General features: G+C 40.8%; 2 protein-coding genes across 5 annotated transcripts in view; both read right to left on the bottom strand.

Moving 5' to 3' along the window:
* The window catches only part of PTPRA (protein tyrosine phosphatase receptor type A), a 604,614-nt gene that overhangs the window by 247,267 nt on the left and 336,035 nt on the right, over positions 1–21,312 (bottom strand). The gene's annotated exons all lie outside the window — the stretch shown is intronic.
* RNF24 (ring finger protein 24) overlaps positions 1–21,312 on the bottom strand; it is a 73,849-nt gene that overhangs the window by 39,558 nt on the left and 12,979 nt on the right. The window contains exon 1 of one of the 3 annotated variants that reach the window (XM_042466835.1): positions 20,934–20,960. The exons of 1 other annotated variant lie outside the window; for it this stretch is intronic. Coding sequence is in view for 1 of the 2 variants with exons in the window: in XM_042466833.1 (XP_042322767.1) it covers positions 20,815–20,846 (32 nt within the window). In the remaining variant the exon portion in view is untranslated. Of the gene's footprint in view, positions 1–20,814; positions 20,961–21,312 lie in introns of those variants that run through there. One more of the 3 variants, XM_042466833.1, reaches the window with a different exon arrangement.

Genomic DNA, 21,312 nt, shown 5'->3' with positions numbered 1-21,312 from the left:
TAATAATAATAATAATAATAATAATAATAATAATAATAATAATAATAATAATATACCAACACAGAGAGCCAACATGTCATAGTGTTTTGAGTCCTGATTCCAGGATATAAAGCTGTCGTCGTAGTCGTCATCATCATCATCATTATCATCTACCAACACTAACACAGAAAGCCAGCATGCCATCGTGGTTCAAGTCCTGATTCCAGGATATTAACAACAACAACAACAACAATAACGTACTAACACAGAGAACCAGCATGTCATACTGATTTCAGCATTGAAATGTGAATCTGCAGACCAGGGTTTGATTCCCTGCTGGTTCATGAAACCCACTGGGTGACCTTGGGCAAGTCACATACTCTCAGCCTCAGAGAAAAGCAATGGCAAAACTCCTCTGAACAAATTTTGCTAAGAAAACCCCATAAGTTTGCCTTAGGGTCACCTTAAGTTGGAAAAATATTGAAGGCACAACAACAACAACAACATTAATACAACATTAATTGCAGGTAAATGCATTAAATGTAATTCAAGGCTTTTTCATATTAAGACCTACAAACTGAGATTCAGTACAGATTGAGCTTCCCTTTTCCAGAATTCTGAATCCGAAATGTCCCAAACTCTGAAATTTATTTCATGGGTGGCTGAGATAGTGACATCTTTGCTTTCTGATAGTGCAGTGTACTGTCACAAACATTTTTTCATGTACAAAATTATTTAAAATATAGTGTATAAAATTACCTTCAGGCTATTTGTATAAGGCTGATATGCAACAATTGAATTTCATGTTTAGACTTGGGCCCCATCTCCAAGACAGGTCAGTATGTATATGCAAATATGTCATAATCTGGGGGAGAAATCTAAAATTCTTCTGAGTCCCAAGTATTTCAGATACAGGAGACTCCACCTGTAACTCTAGGGAAAGCATGGTGTAGTGGTTTGAGCGCTGGACTACGACCTTGGAGATCAGTGTTCGAATCCCTGCACTGCCATTCAAACTCACAGGGTGATCTTGGGCAAGTCACATTCTCTCAGCCTCAGAGTAAGGCAATGGCAAATCTCTTCTGAGCAAATCTTGCCAAGAAAAGCCCATGATGGGTTCACCTTAGGATCCCTGTAAGTCAGAAATAACTTGAAGGCACACAACAACAACAACAACATGGTTGGTTGTAGTGGTCATAGGTAGTCTGGGAGCAACCTCAGTAGGACTAATAAAACGTCTGAATTAAATCAGCCACTCTGAGAGCATTTCTAAAGAGCAGGGCATAAATACAATAAATAATGATTATGACGATAATGATGGGATCGCAGTTGCACAGTAGAATCCGAATCACTGATGGTCCAAAGCTCTTGTCAATAGCACCTGGCAGATTGTAAAACTGAGATAATACCACCAGCACATCTGCACATGATAACTGCAGTTAAGTGTATCTAATACAATTCAAGGCTTTTTCAAGACCTTAAGCTTCCAGTGATGCATCACTCGCCTGCTGTCCATTTTGCTGCTGGTGATAAAGGGGGGAAATGAAGTGCATAAATGCTCCCTTTTATCAGTTTGCTGATTTGGAAAGGGTTATAAAGTTAGCACACAGTGGAGCTCTGTGACGAAATGCAAAGATTAAGAGAGAAGGCATGATCTACATCCTACACATTAGGCAGTGTGGTTATCGCCACCTAAACCCCCAAGTGACAAATTGGCTGGAGGGGATAACCTGTGAATCAAGGCAACCTCTGGACCTGTGGAAGCTGGCTTGCGTCATACTCTGTATTTGCAGTCTCTCAACTGCCTTTGGAAATGTACATGGCATAAACTCTAGAGTACTGTAGTTTGTTCTCATTCGGCTTTCATAGCATCAAGGGTGGGGAAGTGAGAAGATGGTGACAGCATATTACCAAAGGAAGCAAAACCTTGTGCTCCAAATGCACTGCACAACTGGAGAAAACAGTTGCTTCCTTGAACATCTTTGCTGCAAACCATTTCTCACAGTGCATCTTATTCTCAGTCTAGTACCTTATTTTTGATTCTGCTGAAAAGTTAGGGTTGGTGGCTTTGCAAGACTAAGCTAAGACCTATTTTTATGGTCTCATCAACCAACAGCCAGATGCCAATTGCCCACTGTATCTCCTATTCAGAGGTAGTCTAACCACCACACCACACTTTCTCTCTATGGGTCACAATGAGTAGAATACTCTTGGAAAGTCCCAACTAGAGTGGAGCCATTGAATCAACTCTTGAAAGATGAGCCAACATGTTGGTAAACCTAACCGAGTCAAGGGCTCCACTCCAATCAGAAATCACAACAGGTTTTAGGCCAAAGATGTGTTCTGAGTGTTGGGCCATGACTCTGGAGACCAGGGTTTGGATCACCGTTTGTCCGTGGAAACCCCTGGGTGACCTTGGATAAATCACATTCTCAGCCTGAAAAAGATGGGGCTAACCCCCTATGAACAAATCTTGCCATGTAAACACAGTGATAGGGTTGTCTTAGGATTGCCATAAATTGGAAACAACTTGAAAGCTCAAAACAACAACAACAACGAAAGATCCAGATTGCCGTCTTGCTAAGCTCTCAACATGCTTTGCCTAGGAACAGATCCCATTTTGATATGCTCATCCAGGCAACCGAAGCCAATGATTCAATGAAAACAAAACCTAATGAATATAAAGAGAAACTGGCTATGTCCAAAAGGGATTATTTCACTATGGAGTAACAGAGTCCAGACTCATTTTTGCAGAAGGAAACCAAGCTAATTTAGAATGAATTTAATTATCTTAATTCCATTCAAGCTTTTTTTCCCCTGAACTCAGCATTTGATTGTTTTTATCATGATTGCTGTAATGACTTTTATTTACATAACACAGCAAGCAAATATTGACTGAAATGCAAAAGGTCTACAGGGACACAGACCTAATCCAATAGCCAGTTACAATTACAGAATACCCAGAAAATTAATGGGGGTTTCATGAGTCAACATTTATGTTTCATTATGTAAGCACCATTGGCTCAATGAATCTATTCTAGTGGGTCCAGGCTAGAGTACTTAATCATAGCTTATTTTTGTAACCATATTTAATCCTTACATCTCATCTGAATACACAAACCATAGCTGAGAAGTGATTACTGTAGATACTCATATATAAGTCTAGAAATTGTAGTAAAAAAATTGACCCCAAAAACCTGGGTCAACGTATCCATGGGTCAATGTAAGTACTGTATCTTATCTCTTATCTCTACTTCTCTGAGTAGAATGGCAAAAGGCAAGTGCTTACTCCATCCTGGAAGAAACTAAAAGAAGCACCACTGCAGTGACACTTCTGGCCTTTTTGAATGCCTGGGTGGGAAAATAGCAGTGTGCATTGGCATCATTTTCCTTTCCTTCATCCTTTGCATCTTTTCTTACATGCCCCTAAGTTTTACCCTCGACTTATACACAGGTTATATAAAAATCCATAACTTTGGCCCCAAAACCTGTTCTCGACTTATATGTGAGGTCGACTTATAGTTGAGAATATACAGTACATACCAAGATATAAAAGCATAGTTTGTAGAGGACTATGGTAAAATGTTGCAACAACTGGCACCAATACTGGCACCATCTTTCATTTCTTTTTGGCACCACATAAATATCTTGGGGCTTAATTTACTTATAAGCCTACCCATTGATTGAAATTTTAAAAATCATTTATTAAAAAGGTTTATAAACTTGTTTGAATGGTTTAATACATTTTTCTCGTTCTAAATTATTTATTAATTTTAATTTGGAACTTTAATTAATGTTTGTAATGTTTCATCTGCTTGCCACCCTGAGAACTCATGATAAAAGAGTGGGATATAAACATTTTATTAAATAAATGCTAATAGTGTTATGGTAAGTACTACGGTGAAATACAATTAAGACATTTAATCATACAGTACATCCCTGGAGGAAAAAAGCCCGAATTAATGTCTCTCTGACCCTGTCTCTCTCAAGTTCCACTTTCTATTTCTTTATTATCTGCTATTTCAGGGAAAAGGAGGAACAGAAGTTTTAACAATCACATCCATCAGTGTTTTGCTTTTGGTTCATTCAATCCTTGGGAGAAATGGAGCAGCTCATACCATTTACAATAAATCAAAACTGATATTAAAAACTTAGAACCGAGACAGTGAATAGTCCCAGTTTTATATGTATGGCCGTAAACTCACCCCTGCAGATAGGAAGGTTATAAAACATTGTGACTTCCTTTGGTACAATCTCTTCCTTTTCAAAAGAACAAATTAAGTTTGTCTCTTCATATAAAGGTATAGCAATACTGATTCAAAGTTGCTAGAACTACAGATACCCATTCATGGAAGCGATAGGAGATTATATAAAGCAACAAAAAGGATGAAATAAGAGAGGGCCTATTGTTGCAATTCGCTCGGTGCCACCAGACTTTGCAGTGTTGCCAACACTTATCTCAGCAAAAAGAGATAGGTTTCTATATCTAAAGAGCCTATAATGAAAAACGCTGAAAATGGGACGTAGAAAGACAAACAGAGAGAGCTAAGGATTTCAGTTTTTTCAACAAAAGCATATAGACCATGGCTTCATCCAAAAGAGGTCTACACAAGTAAGGTTGTGAAGGCTTTTCTGCACAATGACATAGGATAGATCCCAACCGACTGTCAAACAAGCTGGCTGGGACACAACCTATTTATTGTTTGTTGTTGTGTGCCTTCAAGTCATTTCCAACTTATGGCAACCCAAAGGCAAACCTATCACTGTGTGTTCTTGGCAAGTTTTTTCAGAGGAGGTTTGCCATTGCCATCCTCTAAGGCTGAAAGAGTGTGACTTGCTCAAGGTGATACAGTGGATTTCAATGGCTGAGCTGGGATTTGAACCCTGGTCTCCCAGTGTCCAACACCCAAAGCATTACACCACACTGGACACATACACCATCTGATATTTCACAAATGAAGATCCAGAGATGTGTGGCCAAGTAACATCAGAGTGGGGTCAAGATGGCAAAAGTGATTAATGAGGAAGGAAGGAAAGAGGCAGCATTGCATAATTTGAGCGCTGCAGAGTTTGAGTGTTGGACTACAACTCTGCAGATCAAGGTTGGATTCCGTGCTTGGCCATTAAACCCTCTGGGTTACTTTGGGCATGTCACACGCTCTCAGTCTCAAGGGAAGTCAAAGGCAAACCTTTGAACAAATCTTGCCATGAAAAGCCCATGATAGGGTCTTAGGATCGCCATCAGTCGGAAGCGACTTGAAGGCACACAGCAACAAAAACAAAAACAACAACAGTCACTCTAGGAGACTGATTCTAGAGTCTAAACCAGGGGTAGGCAACCCTTTTGAGCCGGGGGCCAGGTTGCTGTCCCTCAGACAACTGGGGGGCCGAAGCCAAAAAATAAATAATTAAATAAACCAGGACAAATGTAGGACAAAATTATCAAATGGAGGGCACTTTTTAAATAAAAAATGGAGGACACGCGAAAAAATTTGCTGATTTTTAAAAAAATGTTAAGATAAATGCATGTTTCTGAGGCTTTTATAGACAATTGCCCCACCATGCCCCTCGTGCGAGACGTCAAAGGCCCTGGCGGCAATCAGTGGCAGGACCAGGCTGGGGCTGGTCCCAAAGCCTCGGCGGGCCGCATCCGGCCCGCGGGCCACAGGTTGCCTACCCCTGGTCTAAACATTCTCTTTTCAAGTTGCTAAATGTTTCATGCCAATGTTTTCTCTCCATCCTGCCACAAGGAGCACTTCCAGTTTGAGACCGCTTTAACTGCCCTGGTTCAGTGCTAGGGAATCCTGGGAATTGTGGTTTATTCTGGCACCAGAGCTCTTTGACAGAGAATGCTAATCACAGTTCCCAGAATCCCCTAGCATTGAGCCAAAGCAGTTAAAGTGGTCTCAAACTGGATAATTTCTGCAGTGTGTTTTGGACCTATACTATCGGACCAATCAGGGCACCAACAAATTTCAAAGTTCTACACTAGCCAGGAGCATCACTAGGAGTGTGCAGGGGGTGCGGATCACATCAGGTGACAGCTCACAGAGGGATGAACACCTGGTGGGGCTGTGGCCGCCCTTCATCCCAAGATTCCCCTGGTTGCCCTCCTCCATCAGCCAGGGCACCTCTGCCATCCACCAGCTGCAGACACTGGTGGTAGTGGGATGCCATCTAGCAGCCCCTTCTGGTTCTCATGGGGCTGCTGACCAAATGGGGAAAAGGCTACTGGGTGGCTGGAGCAGCTCACCCCCACCAGGGGCCACTGGTGGGACGTTCCAGGTCTATTGGCCTGTCAGGAAAGCGAGTCACTTACCTTTCCCTCTTGCCCAGCAGCTCTGCTGGACCCTGAAAAGGTACCAGGTGGCACCAGCAGTCCAGCCCACCACAGCAGAGGACACTTAGCTGGCAGAATGGGGGTGATTGGGGTATGTGCCAGGTGGCTTAGGGGTGATGGTGTGAATTACCGCATTGGGGTGACACCAACCCTAGTGACACCACTGGTACTAGTCATCTTGAAGGGACACCAGGAGAGTTTCCTACACCAGGCACAGTAACTATACAGTGTTCTCTCTACATTTGCTGGGATCAGGGGCACAGGACCCCTGTGAAAGTGGAAAGACCACAAATAAAAAAGAACTACTTTTTTTATCGGAGAGGCCATCTCTCTAGCAATCTGTAGGTCCTCCAGCTCAACTCTGTGGTCAACAGTTGCCAAAAATTGGTCGCAGAATCATGCTGGAGGACTGACAAATGCCTAGAGAAGTGTTTTCTCTAGCAATCTCTACATCAGTGGTTCCCAAATTCTGGTCCTTTAAATGTTTTGGACTTCAGCTCTCAGAATTCCTAGCCACTGGGACTTCTGGGAGCTGAGGTCCAAAACACCGGGAGGACCAAAGTTTGGGAACCACTGATCTAGAGATCAACGGTCACTTTGCAGAAAAATCTCTCTGGAGGACCTATTATAATAATAATTAATAATAATAATTTGTTTTATTTATATACCGCTATTCCAAAGATCATAGCGGTGAACAGCAAGTAAGCTAATTAGCAAGTAAACTAATTATGATTCCATGATTCCTGTAAATAATCAAAATAGGAAAAGTCAAAGCTGGGAATGTGGAAGGCTGATTGCATTCTGAAATAGTTTTTAAACACATTTTTATTATCCCCCCCCCCCCCCCCGCTTTCTTTTCAGGAACAGATCTCAGAGTGCAATTAGCTCCAATTTCAAAGCAGCTTTCCAACATAAGTAAATTTTATAAAGGTGTCCCTTGACTCACTATAAAACAGAAGTCAATCCCCAACAAACTACTGTGGCAATTAAAGAGGGTAATTAGGCGCCCAGCAAATAATCTGTTTTCACTTTCCTCAAACAAAAATGCAAGGGAATTAAAATTAAGCTTGTCAAGATTTAATCTGTGTGTGAAGCCTGTTTTGGAAGGAAGAGGGGAGGAATAAGCCCAACAAATGCCTGCTTGAATGCATCTTGTTTTGCTTTTTGCACCCAGAGCAGTTCAAAGAAGGTGACAGCAGTGCCGGGCTCCCCTAAGTTTAAAAATTATTTTGTCCCTAAATATCCCTGAAACAGTATCTAGGGAATGTCCCATTGGCCTTTTTAGGTCCAAGAGAGGCCTTTTTCCTAATACAGGTTGAGTCTCCCTTATCTGGAATGCCAAAATCTGAAATGCTCCAAAAGCCAAAACTTATTTCATGGGTGTCTGAGACAGTGACACCACTGTTTTCTAATGGTTCAGTGTACACACACTTTGTTTCATGTACAAAATTAACAAATACTGTGTAAACATACCTTCAAGCTATGTGTATGATGTGTGTATGATACATAAATGAATTTTGTGTTTAGACCTGGATTCTGTTTCCAAGATAGCTAATTATATATGTGGAAATATTCCAAAATCTGAAATAATTCAAAATTAACATATTTTATGTCCCAAGCACTTCAGATAAAGGAAACTCAATTTGTAGGAAGTGACTCGGAAGTCAACTTCTGAGTCACCATGTGTTCAAAGGACTCTCTTGGGTGTCAACTGTGGCAAAATCAACGCCTGAAATGGAGGAACGTGGAGATGTTTGGGTACAATTTGGGGAAAAAATTCTGGGGGAAGGAAACTTCCAAGGTCCTCCTAAACCCCAACAGATCCTTGATGTGATGACTCTATCATTAACCTGTAATGGGGAAAAACAAAACGAAACAAGGGCTGCTCCATCTATTTTGGAAAACCAAACAGTGTCACAAAATAGAAATCGTTCCACTCGTCAAATCTCATTTTAACACTGCGACCCAACTTGTGGAACAAGTTTACTAAAAATACCATCATGGTAGCTACAGGTATATGTGACTTTGCATAAGTGTGTTTCCAAAGAAAGAACCTCTTGTGGCCGAAAACACGACTTCTCTTGCATTGTTATCATTTTAAAAAGCAAAGAGCAATCCGCCCCATCGCCTGCACATCCTGGGGGCGGAGGTGATGTTTTGCCTAGCTCTGCCAATCAGGAAGGCATCCTGCTGCTCCTCCGTTGAAGGCGAGATTACAACGTGCAGCAATAAATCAAACAGGATGGGCAGGTTGGAATTTTCTTTTTTAAATGCATTAGCTTGCAAGAGTCAGGATCCAGTTAGGAAGCATAGCATTTATACCCATCTCTCTCTCTCTCTCTTTTTAAAAAAATCTCCTCTCATTGAAAAAGGAGTAATGTTTCCTACAATCGAAATGTCGCTGCCCAGAGGCAGAAAGTCACAGAATCTGAGTTGGAAGGGGCCACAAGGGTCATATAATCCAATCCACTGCTGTGCATAAATACACTGAATAAAACAGATAAGCCCCAGGAATAGGAAATCTAGTTGCACAGGGGGTCTTCCACATTCACCAGAGTTAGGGGCACAGGACCCCAGTGAAAGTGGCAAAACTGCAAATAAAAAAAGAAACTATTTTGGTTTTTTTACTTGAGATAACACCTCTCTAGGAATCTCCAAGTCCTCCAGTGCAACTCCATGGTCAACATCTGCCAAAATTTGACCACAGAATCATGTTGGAGGACCTTCAAATGCCTAGAGAAGGAGCTTTCTATAGCACTGTTCCTGCAAATTTAATCTTATTTTATCATTCAGATTCCATGACAACCAACATTATTTATTATAAGGTAACATTACACGGCATTACTGTGTATCAACAATATTTCACTGTCCAAGACATACTGGAAGTTCATTAAATAAGAAACACTTATTTAGTGAACTATATGTCTTAGACCATGAGCTACTGTGATGTAATGTAATATTACCTTATGATAGAGATCATTGGTTTTCATAGAATCTGTATCATAAAGTAAGATTAAATTTGTAGGAATAATACTGTAAAAAGCTCATAACTTTTGATTATTTGTAAAAGATGTACAATTTAACTTCATATTTCTGGGGGTTATCTGTTTTATTCAACTGTATTTACTAAACCCCAGACGGGTTTTGTGTGTGTTTAATGCAGGAATACACAACTACGCTCCTGAAAGATGCACATCCAACCTCTGTTTAAGGACCTCCAAAGAAGGAGAGTCCACCACCCTTCAAGGCAGTCCATTCTACTTTCTAACAGCTTTTACAGTAAATAGGTTCTTCCTAATATTTACGGTGAATCTATTTTCTGGCAATTTGCATCCACTGGTTTGTGTCCTAGTCTTGTCAGCAGCAGAAAACAAGCTTGCTCCTTAGTCTACATGACATCCCTTCAGTTATTTAAAGACACTGATCTTATCTGTTTATGTATTTAGAGTATTTATATCCCATTCTTCAACCGAAAATGTACCCAGGCCAGTTTACAATTTTTTAATTTGACAGTTCCCTGACCCCAGACTTCCAATGTCACCACTCAGTCTCCTTTTCTCCAAGCTAAATATATCCAAGTTACTCCTCATAAGGTTTGGTTTCCAGACCTTTGATCACCCTGGCCATCATTCTCAGGACACGCTCCAGCTTGTCAATATTCTTCTTGAATTATGGTGTCCAAAACTGGACACAGGATGCCAGGTGAGGTCTGACCAAAGCAGAACAGAATAGCCCTAATACTTTCCTCAGTCTGGACGCTACACTCTTGTTGATGCAATCGAGAATTGCATTGGCCTTTTTGGCCACCGGATCCTGCAATATACACAATCATATCCTGTGTAGAACCTGGGAGAGTAACTTCTTTAGACTACAACTTCCAGAGTTATAGATTAGAACTCCCAGTGTTCATGCACTAATGGATCCTGGGAGTTGCAGTGGTTCTGAACTCAGACTCTGCGCCATTCGTTTTCCTTGCTGCCCATTGTTACCTCTGCTCCAAGCAGAGCTTTGACAAGCTCTTCCCACCACAGTTCTCAGACATCTCCAGCCATACTCCGAAACATCCAATATCTCAAAGTTTTTGGTATATTCTGCTTTTCCAGACATAGAGGAGGCCTGGATCTTGCCTGTATTGAAAAACTGGACACCCAACATACCTGTCACACATTCTTAGAGCTTACAAAGTCTGCAACATGGATACAGACAGCTCATAAATATTATCAAGCTTGGCATGTCATGAACATAAATCCATTAGCAGCAGTTCTGCAATATGTCAAGAAAGAGGTCTTTCTCAGTCCACACAGGTTTATAAATGAAGATGCCAAGAATATCAACTTGTTCTTACACTGAGCTGTTGTTCTGGTCAAGATGAGAGAGAAAAGCCAAAGACCAAAGAGGCAGGACCAAAAAATATCAGCATATTTTATCTTAAAGTTCTTCCTGCCAGGAATTAAGAGTTTTATTGCTTTAGAAAAATGACTCAGTATCACTTCCATTCTCTTTCTGAGGAAGACAGTTGTAAAAGCATGCCTTTTGTCATGCTGGAAAAATCCATTTGACAAAAGGCACTCTTTTATGACGGTCTTCTTTTGGAAGGAGAATGGAAGTCTTCCGAGGGCATGCAGAGAGGCACAGAGAAAGCCAAGAGTCTCCTGCTCTGTTTTTCTTTATTAAAGTGATAAGGCTCTAAGTCTTAGGGGATGCATTTCACCCTTTTAGAATGGAGGAAATAACATTGCACAAAAGCTGGGAAAACCTACAAGTCACAGGAAAGTGATGTGGCTGTTTGGGAAATTTGATGGCCAGACTGGGACCCATGGAGGGCCGATTTCAGTCCTAATGCTTGAGCTTCTTCACCCTGCTCTAACCACTGAAGGACAGCAGAAGACATCTGGTTATACAGAAACAGAAACATCTATGAAATACTGCAACAACTGCACGCTTCTGCATGTCGCTGAATACAGTGGCCCTTTGGTATCTACTGGGGTTTGGTTTCAAGATCCTCCGTGTATACCAAATCTGTGGATGCTCAAGTCCCATTAAATACAACATTAAATACAATGAAATATGTCTCTTTGAAGAAATGGCAAAATCAAGTTTTGTTTATTTTGGAATATATATATATATATATATATATATATATATCATATTTTCAAGCGGTCAATGCTTGGATCTGTGGATACAGAGAGCAGACTGTATAAATATAAACTTTCCCTTTTACACTTTATTCCTGATCTTTGAAACCACACTTCTCTGTTCTCAACTGGATGAAGCCCAGCTCTTTTGGCTTTTGAGAGAGACACACGTCATGCTTCCCAAAAGCACATAGAGCCTTGAGATACAAATGGGAATTGAACTGGACAATTCACAAATTCTTTCCCAGCAAGTCTCAGTGCCAATCTAAATAAAACCAAAGGTCACACTTCAAACCTCCCCATCCTTTCAAGCTGAGGGCCAAACTTTCTCATCTGCTGAAGTCATTTGGAAAGGAACCCTGCCATTTAAACATCAACATTGCTAGCCTTCATCTTGTAGAGCCATGGATGTATAACAGAGCTGGGATGACATCCAAAAATGCACAGCAGAAGACCATAATTTTGAAATGTACATTTACTGGACTACAACTCCTAAACTTCTAGTATCACATAGGCCAAGCTGGCTGGAAGATTTTTGGGAGCTGTAGTACCCCACCCAAAAAACTCAACAAAAACTACATTTGCCAAAATTCTTCAAAAAACTTTAAGCAAATGCACGGAAGTTAGTGAGCAAGATGTTTTAGGATTTAGTTATCAAAGCCATCGAGCACATGTGCATGATTGTTCTTTAAGACAATGTGTACCCTTCAGCATTTAAGAGAACACTGATCCATGCAGAGTGTGGAAAAATTACTTTATTGGATTAATGTACCCAGAATCCTCATACCATCCCTACTTTGTTAATGTCTACAGAAAAGAAAAACCCACAGAGATGCAGCTCAAGGTGCTTAACCGATGGATGTTTGATAGTCATTGGTGAGATACAGACCACCCATTTGGGGCGGCCTGGAGCTGCCCCTCTGCCCCACATATTGGGGCCAGTGCAACCACAGCGGCAGCCCAGAGACCCCAATCCGGCGCTTTTCGGGACCAGGGAAAAGCGGCAAAATGCGACCCTAAGGTAAACCTATAATGGGGTTTTCTTGGCAAATTTCTTCAGAGGGGGTTTGCCATTGATATCTTCTGAGCCTGAGAGAGAGTGACTTGCCCAAAGCCACCCAGTGGGTTTACATGCCTGAGCCAGGATTCAAACCCTGGTCTCCAAAGTGCATTGAATTCTTTTTTTAAAAAATGAATAAAAACAACAGAACATCTTGAGATGCATATCCAGTTTCCTCTGCATATATCTCCCTCATTTTTGCTTCCTATGTTGTTAGTAGCCTTGGATTTTGGGGTATTCTTGGAATGATAGTCTAAGAAAAGCAATGTATTCAGGCTCCAGATCCATCAGTCTTCCAAAAGGGTGTAATTCCTCAAGATTCTCAGACAGAGTTCCTTCCTCTGTCTACTACCCAAGATCCTATTCAAGCAGAGGCACCAAAGCCCAAATCTTGTGCATGGAGAGCATGCACACAGGAGGTGTATACATACATACACACTAACCAAAGCATTATTATCGCCCTCCCTAGACTTCATCCTTTCAAAACATCCTCATCAGCCTCTGTGCACCTGCACTATAGGCAAAGTCAGCTGCAGCATCTCAACAGATAAAAGTCACGTTTCTAGTTCACAAGATGTACCTAATTGAGAGAATGTGGGAAGCTGAACACCTGCTCTCTCCATGAGAAACGGGACTTGACAATGCTTTGAAATTGTTGTGTAATTGTGTAACTGAGAATGTGAGTGGCCTCTTCTGAATATTAACAGCAGCTGAAAATTAAACTCCATGTTCTGTAGGCTTTCATGCTGCACACAGAAGATGGCTGAGTGACTGGGCTCTTTCTAAATCTCTATATTCCTGCAATTGTGCACTCCGGTGAGCCTGGCCTCACTATCTCCAGACACATTTGGCAAAATGCTGCTTTTTCTGCCACTCCATCCTAAGGAATTCCCTTCCTTGGGTGGTGGTGGGGAAACCTACCTGGCACTTTTGTCATTTTTGTCCATGGTATCCATAGCATTCTTCTCTAGCACCACATCTCAAATGAGTTGATGTTCTTCTTCTTATCAGCTTTCTTCACTGTCCAGCTTTACACAGAAATTGGGATTACTATGGCATTTGTTGTTGCTGTTATACACCCTCGAGTCGATCTCGACCCATGGCAACCCTGTAGATGAGATATCTCCAAGAATTCCTATGCTCCACTGCTCTGCTCAGGTCCTGCAAATTCATACTCATGACCTCCTTAATAGAGTCCATCCATCTAGCATGTGGCCTTCCTGTCTTTCTGCATCCCTCCACCTTTTTTAGCATTATTATTTTTTCCAGTGAGTCGAGCTTCCGCATGATGTGGCCGAAGTACGACAGCCTCAGTCTAGTCATCTTGGCTTCCAGAGAGATTTCTGCCTAGATCTGCTCTAGGACCCATTTGTTTGACTTTTTGGCTGTCCATGGTAACCTCAGCACTCTTCTCCAGCACCACATCTCCAATGAATTAATTCTCTTCCTATCTTGTTTCTTAACTGTCCAGCTCTCACATCCATACATGGTAATAGGGAATACAATGGCTTGCATGATTCTAACTTTCATGCTCAGTGGTATCCCTTTACATTTTAGGATATTCTCTAGTTCTCCCATAGCTGCCCTCCCCATTCTTAGTCTTCTTATGATTTCTTGACTACAGTCCCCACTCTGATAAATATTTGATCCCAGGTGTGTGTGTGTATATTACTATTTCTATTTCCTCACTGTCTAGGTTGGATCTGTGTAAATTTTCTGTGGTCAACAATACGTCTGCCTTGCACTTTCCTCCTTGATCTTCGTTTGTAGTCGTTCCAAGTCTGTGATGTTTTCAGCTGTTAGTATGGTGTCGTCTGTGTATCTTAGATTATTGATACTCCTTCCTCTTATTTTCACTCCTCCTTCTTCCGTACCCAATCCTGCTTTTTGTATAATATGTTCTCATACAAGTTGAACAGATAGGGTGAAAGGAGGCAGCCTTGCCTGACCCTTTTGCTAATTTTACCATTCAATGATATATCTGTATTCTTCCTTTAGTGTTAGATCAGTGGTTCCCAAACCTTGGTCCTCCAGGTGTGTTGGACTTCAGCTCCGAGGATTCTTGCCTTTTGGCCAAGCTGGTTGGGGCTTCTGGGAGCTGAAGTCCAAAACATCTGGAGGCCCAAAGCTTGGGAACCATTGTGTTAGATGAGCAAGGCTAGGCTTCTTACATAGTGTGTTAGGCAGGCATGTGATGATAGTTTGCTATTTTGTCTGCTCCTCAAGCGAAAAAAAAGCTTTACCACAATTTGCATGGCTGCACAAATTCAGAACACAGACTGTTTATTTCATATTAGTACTGTACCACTATGCTAAACAACTTTGAAGGAGCAGAGAGGGGAGGAAGATGTAAGAAGGAAAGAATAGGACCGAGTTAATCTCTACCATTTTCTAAGCATTTTAATACATTAATCTTTTGATCTCATTGTCAGGAATTAGAGCCTCTCATTTGTTTTATTTTTGGGGGAGGGGGAGAAAATGCAGCCAAAAAAGTAAGAACAAAAATCCAAACTTTCCCATAACTATCACTTTCGAAAGAATCCGGTCACACAAGTTATAGCTTGCACGCTTATCTTTAACAACAAGAGCCTCTGCAGATCAGTAGGAGGTCTTAAACAGGGTATTTTTCTCTTCACATAGTAGTCTACTTGTTGCCTCTGCCAACCCACAAACAAGACATGGTTGCAATAGCACCTTCCCACTGGCAAAGCCCAAGTACTGGTATAGAGAAATACATTGCTACAATACTGGACACCCATCCAGATTTGTGTTGAACAGCAGCCTTTAGGACACCTCCCCAGAAAAGGTGCATATATCTTCTTCCTATGGGACAATGCTAAGAGTCTAAGAAACTGCCCAGGAAACTACAATTCCCATAATCTCCAGGCCAGCATTGGCCTGTTTCAATGTACAGTCTGCAGATGTTAGTAGACTGCAACTCCCAGCATTCTTGGCCATCTTAAGATGCACCTTTGAGTACCTCTGCTGCAAAGGTGTTACAAGACCAAACTAGCTCTTGGAAAAATGGTTTTACCTCCTACTAAATGTACCAATGAACTCTGTCCTCAACTTCTTTCAAAATGTGAACCAGAGCTTAGAAAGACTGAGTTTTTAGCTACAACTGACAGCCAGCATGGCCAATGCTGGAGGTTCTGGGAGTTGTAGTCCAAAGAGTACCTCTTCCAGCTCCAGCTCAAACCAACACATTTATCTCACAACTGAGACCTTTTGATAATAGAAATATAAATGAGTAGACAGAGAGTGTTCACACAGGCAGCATGGAAAGCCATCCTTTTTAATTGTTACAGATTAACATGTTTACATGCAAGTTTCATAAACACACAGAATTTCTCCCAACTATGGTCAAAATCAGAGGTGCTGGTGGACTGCAATTCCTAGCACTCTTCACCCTTGTGCTGGCCAGAGCTACTGAGAGATGCAATCCAACATCTGGATGCAATCCAACATCTGCACTTCCCACCCGCAGCTGAAATCTAACTGATAGCCTCCGGTAATGTAGACTCACAGAATCAATGGGAACTTGGCATGCCAACACTTACATAACTTCCATCGATTCAGCAAGTCTATTCTAATTGAGACTAGCAATTACAAAAGGGCCTAAATACCCTAAACACAGTGGTTCTCAAACTATGGTTCTCCCGATTGTTTTGGTCTTCAGCTCCCAGAATTCCTGACTGTTGGCCAAGTTGTCTGGGGCTTCTGGCAATTGAAGTCCAAAAACCTGGAAGACTAAAGTTTGGCAATCACTGCCCTAAAGGCACAAGATCCTACTTGATTTTGGAAGCTAGGCAGTGTCAGTCTTGCTTAGTACTTGGATGAGAGACCAATAATGGATACCAGGTGTTGTAGGCTATAGTTCAGAGGAAGGAACTGGCAAACCCACCTCTGAGTCTTCAAAGATTCATAGAATCAGAGTTGGAAGAGACCACAAGAGCCATCCCAATCCAAGCCCCTGCCATGCAGAAATACTGTACACATCTAACTCCCAATAAATAGTCATCCAACCTCTGTTTAAAAACCTCCAAAGAAGACTTCACCACACTCCAAGGGAGCATGTTCCATGGTCCAACAGCTCTAACTCTCACAAAGTTCCTTTTAATGCTTAGGTGCAATCTCTTTTCTATACCTTGAACCCATTGCTCCATTTCCTAATCTCTGGAGCAACAGAAAACAAGCCTGCTCCATCCTCAATATGACACCCCTTCAAATATTTAAATATGGTTATCATGGCATCCCTTGCCAAAGAAAACCCCGTAGTATGAATGGAATTGTCATAAGTCAACAGATACCTTAAGGCAGATACAAACAATTACAGTTATTTAGGTCCCCCTTCTCTCTTTCCTACAGAAAAAAACCCATAGAGAAGGGTTTGTGTGTTTATATAGCCAAATAAAAAAGCAACCTACAGTAAAATACAGCATTACAACACAATTACAACTTCCTCTTACTTTCTAGCAACATCCAAGAGAATTGCGTAACAGAGCAGAATGCACACGACAAAATCAAATGTTTCTACACAAGGACCTATGTTAAAACTGTACTGTACCTTTCATTTTCAGAAAAGGCCTTCAAATTGACAGATCAATCAGTTCCGCCATCCACCTATCAACTGAAGGTTGACTTCAGAATTGGATCTAGGTCCTTTTCATCCAAAAACTCAAGTCTATTCCCAACTCATTTGGTATCGGACCTCCTACTCATCAAGTTATTCTTTGGAAAGATACTTTGATCCCAGCTTCATCAACTAGTGAATCTGAGCAGTGTCTTTAGGACTTCATTACTGCTATTACCCCACAAAAGATAGCTAGGATGCAAGTTTACAGATAGACCTACAAGGCTATTTGTTATTTATGTATTCATTGCTTGTTTTGCATTGTTGTTATGAAACAAATGAAACACACACACACACACACACACACACACACACATACATATATATATATACCTCATGTCTAGGTTTACCTTCAAGTCGTTTCTGCCTTATGACCACCCTAAGGAGAACCTATCATACAGTTTTGCAGAACCACAATAGTTCCTCTTCTCTGGCTACTGAAAGAACAAGAATTAAATGAACCATTGTGCACTAAGATGAGACAATTTCGTCCCCTGAAGATGTAACCACACTGCACATCTGTAGCACTCTGAAATCTTTGTCATGGTTCAGTCCTATGAAATCTGGAGTCTGTAGTTTGGTGAAATACGTAGAACGCTACACTAGAAAACTGTGGAGTTACAGGAATAAACTAGAGCTCCCAAGCAGACAGAATTCCATGGAGTTAAGCCCAACTACAAATCACAGAATCATAGAGTTGGAGTCCATAAGATAGAGCCATGATAGTTGAGGAGGTATCCTATAACTTATGGTGTGGATATACCCAGTCTCGTTTTATTGAAGAAACCACTCAAAAAGTACCTAAACCTACAATGTACACATTCTATGATTTCTTCATTTATATCATGTCCTTTATCCAGAGATCTCAAGGTACAGTAAAACCAGTTTGACAATTTAAAACTGCGTGAACAATAATTTTAAAAGGCTAAAACAATACAGTACTGTAGTAAACTACTGAGCAAATTAAAAAGACAGATTAAAACAGTTAAAATAGGTTAAAATGATTTTATCGGGGGAGTTTCTTGGCAATGAAATGGTAAATCGCAATGATATTATTGTGAAAAGGCTGGCTCTATTTGGAAGAAACCAAACTTTCATTGGAGCACAGGAGAAGTCCTGAAATTTTGGCGGATCAAGAAATAGGTCATAATGGATCAAGCATGCATTTCTCGTATCTGAATCATTTTTATTTTGCTTTTATTTCAACTTGCGTATACTAATCTGGGTCTTTGTATAGAACATATACCTTTGGACATGGGCTATTTTGATACCCTGCAATGCATGGGAATTCAGATCAGGGTTCATAAAATACTCCATCGTTCGCAAAAAAGCAAGGGGTTTTGCTTGGTTTTAAATCTTATCACCCAAGGGTTAATTTGAGGATCAGCCCAGATGTAAAGCAAAGCCACATCACATGGACCAGGGTCACGAGGACCCAAATTACATCACTGGCAACAGCTGGCGATCTTTCGAGGGTTTGCCATAGAGCCATGGCCAAGTTCAACAAACATTTCTCCACTACAGTTTTTGTAACTAGACACCTTCCCCCCCCGCCGTTCGCTCTCATCTTGCCAGATAAAAATAGATATGCTGTATTTATATTACCAGCTTTATATAATGTGACCAAGCGCTTCACCGTGTGAAGCTACCAAACCAAACAAGACTAAGAGAAAAGAGCAAAAGACCTTGTCAGAGATTTGGGGAAGGGCGTGAGTGTATTTAAAAACAGAAATACCTAAAAAGAACATATAAATATGTTTGTGTAGTCGACCCTCTGTGACCACAGATTCAACCATCCACGGGTTGGAAACATTTTTAAAAACAGATAAATTCCACAAAGCAAAACTTGATTTTCCCATGTTATATATGGTACCATCTTACTATGTCATTGTACAGAGTCTTGCAAGAAATGGTTCCCAAACTTTGGTCCTCCAGATGTTTTGGACTCCAGCTCCCCAAACCCCTGACTGTTGGTCACGTTGGCTGGGGCTTCTGGGAGTTGAAGTCCTAAACACCTGGAAGGCTAAAGTTTAGGAATCACTGCTATACCGATTCTTACAGAATCCTCAGATTTGTAGTTTTAGGGAGGTGCTTAAAATTCTCTGCCAGAGAGCTCTTGTCTAGCCCTGTACTACGGGAAAAAATTAAATGGTTGTTTAATCAGCTCTCTATATTCTTAAAGACTGATTTTTATCCACAGATTCAACCATCCACAGGTTGAAAATAATTAAAAAATAAATGAATTCCAGAAAGGAAACCTTGATTTTCCCATTTTATATAAGGAGCGCCATTATGCTATATCACTGTATATAATGGGCCTTTAGCATCCATGGATTTTGGTATCCACAGGGGATCCTGGAACCAAAACCCAGTGGATTTCAAAGACCCACTGTAGACCCATATTGATTCATCTGAGACATCTCACAGAGATCAGGTATTCAGATGTTCCCAACAGTAATACAATATTATCAATGGACAATTCTGGTACAATACAGAATGGGATCTCTTCCTATGTCTGAGCATCTGGAATGATTTGCTAGTCCCCAGGAAATGCAACATAAGACTTATCACTCAGTTCCTACAAGCAAGTACTTTCCCTTTGATTTTCTAAAACGCATGAATCAGTTTTAACACAACTTGTCTGATAGGTACTAAGGAATTACTAAGCGTGCACTTCAACAGCTCCAGTTTATATTTCATTTTAAATATACAGTATATTTTAGAGAGGAATATTAAAATGAAGAGCCATTACGTTGTTATGGTCTGAGTGGTGGACTAGGACTCCAGAAGACCAAATCCCTGCTCAGCCATGGGAAGCCCTTCACACACTCTCAGCTTTAAAGGAAGGAAATGGAAAACCCCTTCTAAACAAACCTAGCTAAGAAAACTGTATCACAGAGTCACCGTAAGAACTGACTTGAAGGCATATTGGAACAGCATTATAGCTAGAGTTTTTTTAATAACTGATTTTTAAGGTTTCAAATTCAACAGTATTATCCATTCCATTTTCATTCTCTAAACATTACACACTTTTCTCACTGGTCATAATGGTCAAGGCTATTCTAAAGATGCAGATGAGTGGCCTGGCCAAATCCAATAAAACTATAAAGAAAATTCTAGCATTATGTACAATATTTTTTAAAAATCGCCTGAGACATGAAGAAAATAGGCACCACATTTTGTGCTTTCAGATGGAGAGCACCTAATCGAAAGCCATTATGCTGCTCTTTTGTCTTTGTCTCCATAATAGATCTTCAGAAGGGTTTCAAATGGAAGATGGTGATGTTTAGACTGTCTGTAAAATCCACATTGATAGCATAATTAAAGCTTCATCTGAAAGTAGCCCCTACTTTTAAGATTCTCGGTTGTGAGAAACAGACTGAAAAAATAGCAATAAGGTGAATCTGATCCTCCTCTCTTTACCAAAAACACCAGTTCCCATTCTTTGCCTGATAAAAAATTAACATTAAACTCAAGGGTTCTGCAACAACAGACACTGCTTTCAAGCTTAATCTTTCTAAGGCACTTTCTTGCACAAATCCAAACTCTCACCCCTTAAGCAGAGCCAAAGTAGAAATCTGCAGAAGCCTCAGCTGAGCCACCCAGCTTTATTCTATTTTCATATTGGTCATCCTATATTTGGGTTTAAAAAAAGACCACAACTTACATCAGGTTTGACATCTGCATGGAGATAGACATCTGTACAGATTTTGTTTTGTCTTTTAAAAAAATAGGTTAAAAGCATAGAGTAATAACAGCATTCACCAAAGAAAGAAGTCGACTAACCCCAAATTGCACTGGCCGCAAACAGGACAGCTGCTAGAACGAAGCTGGAAATTAATAGGGTCTGGAAGAATCCTGACGAAGCAAAGGGTCTGTTAACTGACAGCCCCAGATGCTCTGTACCTGGATGGAAGCCAGCTGAACAGACACAGTGAGGGATCCATCCCTCTTTGAGCAACCAGGACACCTACACACAAACACACAGGTTCAATTGCAAATCCTGGAAATGCAACCCATTATTTTCTTCTGGTTGAGCATAAAGAAGAAACTGGAGATCATACTTGGATCAAAGTGATCAAAAGATGGTACTTTCTTTGTCCAAAAGCCTAGTGCCTTGCAACCTATTTGGAGCTATTTGTTATGCTGGCTATTTGATGTAATA

Source organism: Sceloporus undulatus, chromosome 5 (genome assembly GCF_019175285.1).
Source record: "Sceloporus undulatus isolate JIND9_A2432 ecotype Alabama chromosome 5, SceUnd_v1.1, whole genome shotgun sequence".
NCBI classification, from domain to species: domain Eukaryota; kingdom Metazoa; phylum Chordata; class Lepidosauria; order Squamata; family Phrynosomatidae; genus Sceloporus; species Sceloporus undulatus.
Note: the sequence above shows the minus strand (reverse complement) of the source record. Positions and strands in the feature narration are given on the sequence as shown.